This window comes from Fringilla coelebs (genome assembly GCF_963513975.1).
Source record: "Fringilla coelebs genome assembly, chromosome: 1".
NCBI classification, from domain to species: domain Eukaryota; kingdom Metazoa; phylum Chordata; class Aves; order Passeriformes; family Fringillidae; genus Fringilla; species Fringilla coelebs.
The window spans coordinates 119,401,607-119,413,972 of NC_140028.1; the positions used below are offsets into that span (position 1 = coordinate 119,401,607).

Below are 12,366 nucleotides of genomic sequence, written 5' to 3' on the forward strand. Positions count from 1 at the left end.
AGTCACAAATTCACAGAATGGTTTGGGTCGGAAGGGGACCTTGACGATCATCTAATTCCAACCCTCAATAAGCGCCAATTCTTATTTGCCACCTGACTCGGCAAAACAGTGCAAGGCGGCTTCTTCCATCGTCCCGAGGGCCCCGTCTCGCAACACAAGCTGTCTCCGCCAAAACGCCGGCGCACCGTTCCTCTGCCGCTTCAGCCAAGCCTCCTGCCCCGGCAGGAAAGCAAGAAGACGAAGCGGCAGCGGGCAGGCACAGGCAAGCAGAGCTGGAAGGAACGCCTTCCCGGGCGCCGCGGGCAGCGGGATACAGTGTCCCACCGCCCCAATGAGGTGCTCCAGCGCCGGCCCGGCCCCCGCCCCGCCCCTCAATCCGGCCCCATCCGTCACGGGGCGGTGGGCGGGGCCGGCCGCCCGCAGGGAGGACGCTGCGCACTCCCATTGGCTGCGCCCCGCCGAGCGCCGTCCGTGGTTGGCTGCGGCGGCTGCCGCTCGCGGCGCGCGGGCGGCGGCGGGCGGCGGCGGGCCGGAGGTCACTCGGCACGGGGGCGCAGCATGGCCGCAGCGGTGGTGCGCAGGGGACCCGCGGGCTTGTGGCGCTGGCACCGGCGGGTGATGGGTAAGGACCTACCCCTTCCCTCGGCTCCAGTGACCCCGCTCTGCCGGCCGGGCGGGGAGAGGCCGGGCCTCCCCCGCGGCGCGCAGCTGCTGCGCTGCCCTTGGCGGCCGCGGGCCCTCCGAGCCCGGTACAGCTCGGGAGCCGCCTCCCTGTGCGGCATCCCCGGTGACGGACCCCCCGGGCGGTCACGGCTGGCACGGCGCGCTACCGCTGCCGCCTTATTCGGGGCTCCACCAAAGCTTCGCAGCGGCTTGGCTTAATAAATGTTTTCACTCATCTGCTTAAAATAGCGTGCCTGGAAATCATCAGAGCCCGCAAAAGCCTCCTGTGGCAGCAGTGACATGTCTGCGGTACCTTTTACCTAGGTTTGGGCTGTTCAGCTCTCTCGGTCACTGCATCCGATTATTTTCTTTAAACCGAAGGTAGTTCCAGCGGCACTCCTCCTGTGTCGGCTCTGCAGGCACTGGTGCTCACCTGTGCTTGGTTCCTGGGCAGTAGAAAGAGCAAGCACTGCAGATGTCCTGTTGGTGCAGGCAAAGGAAGAATGTATTTGTAGAACTGGACCTAGACATTTTCCCTTTCCAGAGTCCTGAAAAATCACACAGCTGTTCCTAAGTAATTTAATTGCTGAAGGAAATGATTAAAAACAAACCTTTCAGTAGTCTTTTCAGTGTGATTTTGATTGCAGTCTGTTGGTCGTGTCCATCACTATGTGGTTAGGCTCCCAACACATAGGTGAAGGTTTTTAACTAGCAAAGTAGAAGAAATAGATTCTTTTAAATGGTATATGGTTCTAAAATCTTGACACTTAAGTGTTTCAGGAATTACTAAATTTCTTTTAAGTAGGTAACCTTAAAAACTTTGTAATTCCCTTTTAAGCCTAACTTAAACCAATGAATGAAAACCGTCTGACAGTTTTGACATTATCTTGCAGTGCTGTTTTTGCTCCACTGTCTCTTTTCCACTAATGCTTTTTTTTTGATAGCTGTGGTTCTGATGTTGTGATAAGTAATAGCTCAGATGCAACAGGCATGTTGGTCTCATGCTAGTAAAGTTAAATACAGGGGACCTGTTTATGTGTTTAGTACCTTTTGTGATACCACAATTGACAGTAATAGCTTTCAAGGATTTATGAACTTAATGTGCGTGGTAACTGTCAGGTATTTCTGTAAGAGCTTTGAAATCCACTGTCATGGTCAATTTCCAAATGATCTTGTTTAATGTAGGGCAGATGGTGGTGATCTTGTTTCTTGGTGGTGAGCATAGGTGTGAAAAGCAAACCAACACTGACCCTTGAAGTTGAAAAATACAGTTTGTCTTTATCTGAAGACTTGAGAAAAAACTAGCTAAGTCTAAAGAGAAATTGTGACTCTCACAAGAAACGTCCATAGAACAGAATTTCACCCACAGTATTTAAGCTCTGACTTAGTCAGTAGTGACTGTGCTGGAAGTACTCTTGACTCTGAGAAATGTTTATGGGATGAAGGTCTAAGCATTAAGCCTTCTTAAGTGCTAAGCTCTGTTGCTTTGTTATATGTCCTGGCTTCCCCATCTCTAACGCATTTACTAAGTTGGCATTCTTTTCTTTAGTCTGACAGTTGGGGTTTGAGCAGTGATTTCATCATCTGTCCTGAGTGAAATGCCATCCTGGTGAAGGAATCCTGCCAGCTCTGAGAGCTGTCCAACCCCACAGCTTGGCTAGCAAGCAGGCTGTCTTCCTTCTCTTACTGAAGGCTCCTTGGTTACTTGGTCAGTTGCTCTTTTCAGCCGGTGTAGACCTTGACAGCTTGTTTTTTCTGTATGTTTATGGTAGAGATTGTTAAATTGTCTAGGAGGAAAATAAAGAGCTGAGGGCAGATTTTGGAGGAGCTTCTTGGATGTGTAAGTTTCTCTATCAGTCAGCTGGACAGAGACTATGTAATCTTGTGTTCTGCAGCTGGCAGGGACCGACAAAGGTGCTTCATAGAGAGGGTTTATATGACCTTACTTAAAAATATATTTTTGATGGATATGGAGAAATCCCTCCTGGGGACTTCTGGAGGAGAGTGAAGAGGAGGTTAATGAATTATTTTGAGAAAAGAAGATTTTCTGGTGAATGGAGATTCATCAGCTGAGGGAGCTGTTCATCAAAGACAGTACCATGCTAGAGAACAAAAATGTCCTTACAAGTTTTGTTGGAGTGAAGGGGACCTGTTCACTTAATAATTAAATAGTACTTTTGCTGGTTTAACAGTACTTTTTCTGATGCAGGAGCTCTGCTTGAACTGTTGAATGACTCTATGCTCTGGTGCAGAGAAGCTTTGATTGCTAAGCAAGGATTGTCAAAGAAGATCTGCTGCTCAGAAGTCCAGCACATTACTTAGTTAAGGAATCAAGTGTACACTTGATAGTCTTTTTAGATGAAAAGTACTTACTATATGATTTTCTTTGTAAGATATTAGCAAACATTTAATGAGGTATAGGTACAGATAAGAAAAATTATGTATAGGAAGACCCTGAGTGTTACAAGATAGTATCTCTGGTTTTGATCAGTAGACCTTTACAGAGGCAAGAAAAAGCAAGTGGGATGTTTTCAATGTAAAGCTGGCCAAATTTAGAGTATTTTAATCTTCTTAAATTATTATTTTGGCAGAGTGCATTTCTCCAAATCATCGCATAACCTTTAAAAGTCAGTGATCATGGGGCAATTAAAATTCCATTGGCAAAACTTCTAGGAGCAGAAGGATTCTGCCTTGGTATCTTTGGCCTCTCTAACTTCTATATTTCTTCATCTAGTTCCCTCCCAGGATCTAGTTTCAGTAGGGGTTTTATAAATTACATACTGAAGTCCACAAAACACAGAAGCTCACTCTGATCCTTTCTTTCAAAGTAGGAAGGAGAAAAGGGATGATGTCTTCTGTTGTGCTTGTACCAGGACTTCAGATGCTAAATCAGTGGGAAAATCTTTCATTTACTGGCTCATATTGAATTGTCATCGTGTTTCCTTCTCCTTGTCAAGTGACTTCATGTGTATGTGTATTTTCTCATAAAGCCCCAAGCAAAACCAGCAACTTCAGTAGCTGACCTTACTCTGAGCATCTTTCCATGATCCTATTAAATCTCACATATTGGAAAAGAGGATCCAGAGAGATCAAGATCATTAATATTCACTGATCCAGAGAGATCAAGATATTAATATGAACTGCAACCACTCTGATTAGGAAACTCTTGCAGGACGAGGCTGTGTGGACTCTCATCCTTGTGCCATTTGGTGAATATGGTTCAAAATAAGTTTTATAAAGCCAAGAATTAAGTAATATAGTTGAAATTATATTTTGGGAATTACTTGTTTCTCAGTCTTGTTCTTGGCCAGTTAGAGTACAAGCACATTGGATTTTTTCCAAGTCTGCTGTCTGCTTCTACCCAGCTATTAGTCCCTTTTTGTTTGATTACAAAGAGATGCCCTCAGTTCTGCATATTATAGTGTTTGTGCAGTCAAGTATTTGCAGTGAAATCAGGGCAGCACTGGAGCTGGAATTCATTCTTGAAACTGTAAGACTCGTTACTTTGGGAGATAGTTTAAAATGAAATGTAAACATCTGAAATGGTCTAAACTTGTCATCATTCAGGTCAAAAAGAAAACTGCTTTCAGTATCTTTATAGAAAGCTTGAAAAGACAAGTTTTACATCATTGACAGGCTAAGTATTCTAAAGACAGGATTGCGGTCTGTGCGTTTCTGAAGTTACTCTTCTAATAGTTGCGTTTTGTTCAGGAAACATTCAAGAGATTCATAAACTCTTGCTGATTTTTAAAATTAAATTGGTTTTAAGGTAAAATTCTTGTGAAACTGCACATTAGGTTAAGTTTTCCTATTGTAGGCTGACTTTTCAGAGCAAAAAAATCTGTATTTTATCTGTATTGACCATAAGGCCCAAATTTGGTGAGAGTGTCATAATTTGGTCTCCTCATCAACTGAGTTTTCATAGGCATGAGATCTGCAAGCACATATTCCCTGAACAGAATAATGAAGAATCGTCTGGGAAAAGCCCAATTCCTTTGGAGTTGGTATAGCTGTAGCTGGTTTTGCTCACAATTAGCTTGATTTACAGATTAATGTGTATTGCTGGTTCTGTTCCCAGGGAAGGTGAATTAGTTGCACATGGTATCAGTGATTATTTTAAAAGTAGATTCTGTTGCTCCTCTCCTGATGTTCTGACCTCTTATAGAAGTTAAGTGTGGACTGGGCATTTTTCCAGCCATGTGATTGCAGCAGGTTACTGTGGATTTTATGGTCAAAGTAAAATGGGATCAATACCACAGTGACAGTTTCAGCAAATGCTTATGCAGTCGATGGGATTAGTTAGCATACGTGATGTGGTTTTCAGAATATCAGTCCTTAGATGTTTGAATTACAGTTATTTCAAAGCTGAGTTTGTGCTACATATCAGATGCTAAAAAATGCCAGCATATGTGAGCTGGACATCACATTCTGTGAAACCACCTGTGGAGGTTAATCTAATGGGAAAACATGAACATTCTTGTCTTTTAAAACATCCTCTTTTTGGCAAATCCACACTGTCTTAAGTAGTCATCTAAAACATGCCATACATCTAAATGTAGTTGGTTCAAATTTAATTGAAATCATCTCTGTTAGATCTGTGAACTAATTTAATCAGTCTTCTAAACCAGTTTTCCTCTGTTTGAGTACCTGGAGGTCTGAAGATTTTTCAAAATGGTTAATCAAATTATTTGATTTTCAAGTGCCTTATGTAATACTGGGCTGTGAAAAGTTAAACCAAAATAAAGTCAAAAACTGACTCAGGATTTAAACTTCTCCAACAGTCCCAATTCCCATGGATTTGAATATGTTTTAGCACATAACAGAAAGTGGTCTTTGATTCATGGTCAGACAACAGAGACAGACAAAAGGAGAAATAATAGAATACCATGACTTAATAATACTGGTCCCCAAGTTGCCTTGTATCACAGCCTAACTTTTGCCGTGCCTTTCTGGGGATAGTGCAAAATGACAATTTTTAAGGCAGGCCTTATAGTAGAAGAATGTGTTCATTTTATGGATATTTTCCTAGTGAAGAACTGCCTTAGAGGCACAATGTAAGTGCATGTTAGAAATAGGCATGTCAGTGCAGTCTAATTCCCAGCTGAAGTCTTAATATTAAGATGTAATGACAGTCATGAAAAGTCATCAAAGCAAAGCAGTCTTATGTAACATTGTAGAGAAAAAGCAGACAGGTTGCAGAGAAGGAGTGAAAGTAGCATGGGCAAAATGTCCTTCTCAATTCCCAGCATGAAGATCAAGGCAAAATTATGTCTTTTGAGTCAGGTGACCAGGTTCTGAAGCAGCTGAGATCTCAGATGTGATGGATGAATCGGTGAGATTTAAGCAGATCATGGAAGAGTCTTTTAGGCTGTTGTGGGTGATAGGCATCACTGCTGGTGTCAGCACTGATAGCAGAAAAAGATAATCAAGAACATTTTCTGAAGATGCTGAGGTTGAGGTGATGGTTAGATGTGCATGAGACAGTGTGAAAAAAGATCAGGATAAAAGTGAGGAGTCTTCAAGAATGAGCTAGGTATGGTAGTCGGAATTATTCTTCTGATAAAGTTACTTGGAATTCACAGAAACAAAGAGAACAGAGGTTTGGAAGAAAGGCTTCCAAAAGCCTTAAATCTTTAAAGCTAGCTTAGGTTGCTGATGGTGTTCTAAAGTTGCTAGAGGATGGAGGTTCCACAGCTTCTCTGCATTGCTTGTTAGAGTGCAGAACCTTTTTTCCACATCAGGGATGCTTTTCTTATTTCCAGCCAGAATTTTCCTTCCTGAAGCTTTTGGCCATTTTGCCATGTCCCATTGGAGTGCACATCTGTGAAGAGTTCAGCTTCATTTGCTCTGTAACTCTTCTTCCCTCCCACTCCATGGGTAGTAGAAGGCTGCAGCCTTTGCTTCTCCCAAGCTCAGCAAAGACAGTTCTCTTAGCCTTTGCTTATAGGCCCTGTTCTCCTACTCCTTGGTTGTATTTATTACTTGATGTTTGCTGGGCTGTCTGCAGTTTGATCACATCTCTTGTGTATTTGCTGTATAGAAGAAGGACTGGTTTTTTTGACCTCTTGCGTCTACTCTTGCTGATGCAGTGCAGAATGTCATTAACCTTTTTCCTGCAAGGATGCACTACCAACTCATGCTTAACTTCCAGTTGATGGGAATCCACAGGTTCTGCAGAGCTGCCAGCTGTCTAGCCAGTCAGCAGCCTGTAATGGCATCCCCTGCCCCAAGTACAGGACATAAATTTGTCTTTGTTGAACTGCTTGAGGCCCATTTGACCAATCCTTCTGAATAGTAGCCTTGCCCTGCCATTTTTCAGACAGTCCCCCCAGTCTGGTGTCACACATGATGTTGCTGAGGGTGCTTATTTTTAATGATCAGTCTTTGATGAAACTTTTAAAACAGCTTCAGTATTGTCCCGTGAGGAACATCATGTAACTGGACTGTTGCTAGTCTTTGAACTACTGATCACTGTTATTTGAGCCCAACACTCCAGACAGAATTTCTTCATTCAGGCAGTTTTGCAGTCCCATCCAGTCCATACTTTTTTCATTTGGCTACTGGGATACGAGAGGAGGCTGTTCTGAAAGCTTTACTGAAGTCAAGGTAAATAAGATCTACTGGTATTAAGGGCTAGAGAAAGAAAGATGCTTAAAACCTGGGCTTGAAGCTCCTCAGGAAGTGGAAAGCTTTGAGCTAACTAAAGGAGCAATTTTAGATTAGTGCAAAGGAAGGACTGGGGAAGATTGACTCATAGAAACAATGAGAAGACGACTCTGATTGTTACGGCTGATGATGCTGGTTTAGGCTCTTTGTTCATTTGTTCCCTGGTTTTGACACTTCTTGAAAAAGCAATGGGCTCTATTCCTGACTTATCTCAGTTTTCACTAAGCATTTTCCCAGCACAGATTTATTTTAAATTGTGCTACTTCTCTAGCTATGTAATTGCTGCAGGCATCTGTGGAAACTGTCTCAGACCAAAGTTCTCTCAACAAACCTGATTTATTAAATGTGGCACTTCCAAAACAGTGCTGCAGATGAAAGAGCATGACCATTGCTGGCTAAGAAGGAGCTTAAAGTCAGAAAGACTTTAAAATGATTAATCAAGTGTTATTGGCCTAGAGAGGATTCTTTGCTAAGCATTGAGACCTCTTAAGAGTCTCGATCCAGCTTAGGCACATTTTCTGTATGTGCACTTTGAAGCTGCAGTATTTCTGTAGTTAGCTTTGTTTCTTTCTGCTTAGTTCACACATACTTTAGTGTTTATTCTGCATAACTTTTTCCTTTTTCGTAAAGGAGAAAGTATTTTATGTAATTGGCAAAGAAATCTAGTCACTGTCAAATTGTGTTGCCTTTGGATTTGGAGTGTTTAGAGTGATGTGATAGTGATTGCAGTAGATGAATGCCTGCAAGGCTGTTTCTAATCCAGAATCTGATGCTCACTAACTTCAGGGAAAAGGTAACTGACTGGAACTGTAGTTTTCCACAGGTTGTAGGTTAGGCTTTATAGTTCTGTCTTGGTAGTATGGTAAATAGAATACAGAGGTTATTCTTTTAAAAAGTCATAATTTTTTATATGCTATGTTTTATTCTAATTTTCAGTATTTAAACTGTGGTTGCATGGCTTAAAGGATTTGCCATGATTTGCTATGGAGATTTTCACCTTTAGGTTCATGGCTTGTATCTGATTGCAGGATCAGAAGAATCTATGAGGAGCTGCGTGAAGTAAAGTGGCAGCCTCTGTCCATTTCTAGGGAACACGTGCTGCATCCCATGGCTGCAAATAAAGAGTCTGTAAAATAAAATAAAGAGTCTGTAAAATATATATATATAAAATTGGTCTTTGCATATCCAGTTTAGAATTTAGACACATAAGAAAACACAATCCTGCATATTTTCATTCTGCTTTTGAGCTCTTCTTGGATCTTATCTTTAAGTACTGTATTTTTTTTAAACGCTCACATTTTCCTAATTACAATAATTTTCTTTGATATGTAGAAAAATCATTGTTGGACACTATTTGTGGCCCAATGTGCACTAGAATTTAAAGTTTAAATTATGTAAAATAGGATTCACATTTGCACTGTTTTTAAGCATAAAGCTGTTAAAATAATTGAAAACAGATTACGTGGTAGCTTTTAATATGTCATTGTTGTACGCTAGTCTAAAATACAAATATATTGATGTTTATTTTTTTGAAATCAGTGTGTTCTAGGACTATGGCTTCCAAAACCCCAGTTGGATTCATTGGGCTGGGTAACATGGGAAATCCAATGGCAAAAAACCTGGTAAAACATGGATATCCAGTTATTGTGTATGATGTCTTCCCAGAAGCTTGCAAAGATTTTCAAGACTTGGGTGCTCAGGTATAGTAGTAAACTTCTTTATTTCAGCAATAATTGTGTGTGTTGAATGGTTCGTGCATGCAATGCAAATAAATAATCTGGGTTTTCTTCTTGGTTAAGATCACAATCAGAACTGAAACAACATGATTAATGCAATCTGAATCTGTGAGGTTTCAGTTAGAGCAAAGGTATGATTCTATGCCAAGTTATCTTCCTGCTGTTGGCCGGAATTGCTACCTTGTCAGACATCTCTAGCTGTCTTTTTTCCCTCCACTTTTTATGAGAGTAAGTTGATGGCCTGCTCTATCACCTCCTGCTTTCTCCTGCTTCCTTCTCCCCCAGGTCTAGATGGCCAGTGGGCTGCTTTTCATTTGGTTCCTGCTTTGACCTTTTCAGGTTAAATGACCCTAGTTAAAAATTCCTGCTGGCATAGCTGTAAGGGTTATAGGGACATATGAGCTTTCCTGCTGCTTCAAGGTGTAGTCCTCAGGGGCAGGGGAAAAATCTAATTATTTAAGTGCTTTTTCTCTTGGAAGTGAGGAAGGATATGCTGAGAGAAGAGGAAGGAATGAAAAGGAAAAAGGAGGGAAGGAAATTGATTATATTAGGGAGCTTTACCTTCCTGCAATATACCCTGCAAAATCTTGGCCCTGTTCCAGCCAGTCCTATTACTTTTCTTAATCTGTTAATACCCTCAGAACCCCATTCTCTCAGATGGTTCTGACATTTCTATGTGTCTGTAACACATTTGAATGGTTTTGACATACTTCAAAGCTGTCACAGTTTAGACAGTTGAGGGCAGATGGATACGTGCTTAAAACACAGAAGAAAGGAGTGCAGTGCAAAAATAAACCTCTCATGGAACAATGTAGAGGATAGAAGGGAATTTTGCAGCAGTGACAAGGAAATTGTAGGTAGATCTAGGAAGAGGAACTGTGTGCCTTGAAAGTCTAAACTGTTGAAACTAATTGCAGCTGTTTTAAATAATGAGGTAACATCAAGATTCCTAAAAGATAAAATGATACCACACACCTGTTAGTAATTAATTGCAGCTCCCCTTGAATAATTACAGAATCTTGGCCTTAAGTGGGAAAGTAAGCTTTTCACCTCTCTTCCTAGCTCCTGTTCCTATTTTGTTAAAGCAGCCAAGACCCTCAGGCGTGAACCAGACGTGTCTTGAATAAGACTGGGCAGATGGAAGAGACTGTTTTGAACTATTGGTTGTATTTTTAATTTGTGTTCTGCAGTGGGATCTCTTTGCTGTGGCTGCCCATGTTGATGGCTTTTTGCCTTTGTAATAGAATGTTTGGCATTCACTGCAAGATATGACGTGATAATAAAGGTGAACTGTAATGCCTTTAAAAATAAAGTCCAAGGTATGTTTTAAGATCATAAATCACTGAGAGAATACATGGCTAGGCTTAAACACAAATAAAACACACTTAAAGAAAATATGTGAACATAACTTCCTCTTCTTGATCTTTAGGTGTAAATCCTACTCCAGCACTTTTTCAGGAGTTGAAAACTTGTGGGTCCATGGGGCCTTGTAGAAACTGCTGTAGAAGGAACATTGGGCTCTAAGGGCTGCTTTCTCTTTGGTCTGGCTGTAAGGGTAAAACCATCAGGAGTGTTACAGAAGTGAAATGACCCCAAGAGACACTAAACTTAGTCAAATGTCCATTTTTTTAAGGCCAGTGCTCCTACCAAGGTATATGGCATATGCAGGATGCTTGACCATAAATCTGCACAATCTGCAGCTCTGCTTTCTTTAGCCACTAAAGTAAACAACTAGGACATGGTACGTGTCAGAACATGGCCACCCACCTGCCAAAGGTGAATAGTAAGAGGAAAACTGGCTGAGCCTGAGCATATGGAACTGATTGGGGTGAAACTTGGAGAAAGTTGGACAGCTTTCACAGTGGAGTAACTGTGTGTCACACTTCAGTTTACAGGTCTTTCTATCTAAATCCTATCACAGATTTAGAACATTGAGAATGTTACTAGAGTCACCTGATGCATAAAGCATCATAAAAATAGAGCTTTCTTTAGTGTACAGTAAGAATGCCATTTCAGGCGAACAACAATTAATTGACTTACTGTAAATATAAGTAAAACAAAATAGAGAAGCAGTTTGGAACAAATACAAGCAGATGCATGTAATGGCAGTACCAACAACCAGCAGTATGCAGAAAAGTCCTATCCAATTACATACTGCTTAAACTAAACAAGTATCAGAACATGTACAGGCCTTGATGGGGTGCTAGTATAGTCTATGTTGATAATCAACAATTAGTGTTTGGTCTGGTTTTTAAAGTTATGCACATATTCTTAATGATTTCATATACTTAATATTTTAGAGTAGCTTTCAAATCATTCAGCTTTGTTTCTGAGACAGAAAGCCCCAAATAAAATAAAGGTTTTATATGCTGCTTACTGAACCAGGTAGGTATATTTTTTCAGGCAATATTATTCATATTTGTTAACAGTACCAAAAGGCCAAGAGTTGTCTATTCCCACTTTTAATTCCCACTTTGTTTTGCTACTTACTTCAAGGTAGCAGAAAGTTTTTCCTTTGTATGGTTGCAGAAGTACTGTTCCAGTCTGTGTACCTTTTTAATCTGTCTTCATGTAAAAGGCATCTTACTATTTTGAAAGATGTGGATGGAATAAATGAATTTCTGTTTAGATGACTATTGTACTATGTCTTCTTTTTACCTGTTTTGCTTAAGAATTATTTAAAACTGTAACCAAAACCCAGCTAACTTCTATCTATGTTGCCAAGTAGAAATTTGAGGTGGATGTACTGTTTCATTTGTGTGCCCAATGTAGTATATTTTTCAGCTTTTGGTTGAAAAATGCAAATGGGCCACTGACTCTTCAGCTAATACCCTCCAAACGTCTAAGAATACAGGAGATCATAGTTTCAAATAAGAAGACATATATAGATTCAGGTTCCAATTTCACACTTCCTCTCTCCACCTCTAATAATACACATTGAGACTGATCCAAACCACAGCTACACAGAACTAAAGACAATGATGTCATACTTCTTTTTAAAGAGATGGGCTCTCTCATCTCTAGGGGGGCAAGTCATAAAATCAGCTAATCAAGTATAGAAGGTTTGCTGCTTATAATTGCCTTGTTTATTCCTGCTAACCTTTGTTCTTTAGAGCATGTTTCCTTTTGTAACTGTGTGGTATGCCAGGCATTTTGTGCAGTATTAACTTATTGTTTCAAAACAAAATCTGCATGTTTCTTGGTCCCATCCATGCCGGTTTCTCTGTTTTTTCCCCCAAGAACCTTGTTCGCAATGTACCGTCTTCCCTTCTTTTGTTCAGAAGTCAAATAAAAATCAAGA

At 40.9% G+C, this 12,366-nt stretch overlaps 1 protein-coding gene across 1 annotated transcript in view; it reads left to right on the top strand.

Annotated features, from left to right (window-relative positions):
- Positions 1–486: 486 nt before the first annotated feature.
- HIBADH (3-hydroxyisobutyrate dehydrogenase) overlaps positions 487–12,366 on the top strand; it is an 86,520-nt gene continuing 74,640 nt past the window's right edge. The window contains exons 1-2 of the mRNA XM_084212128.1: positions 487–622; positions 8,869–9,029. Coding sequence (XP_084068254.1) covers positions 559–622; positions 8,869–9,029 — 225 coding nt within the window. The 5' untranslated portion in view covers positions 487–558. The remainder of the gene's footprint in view (positions 623–8,868; positions 9,030–12,366) is intronic.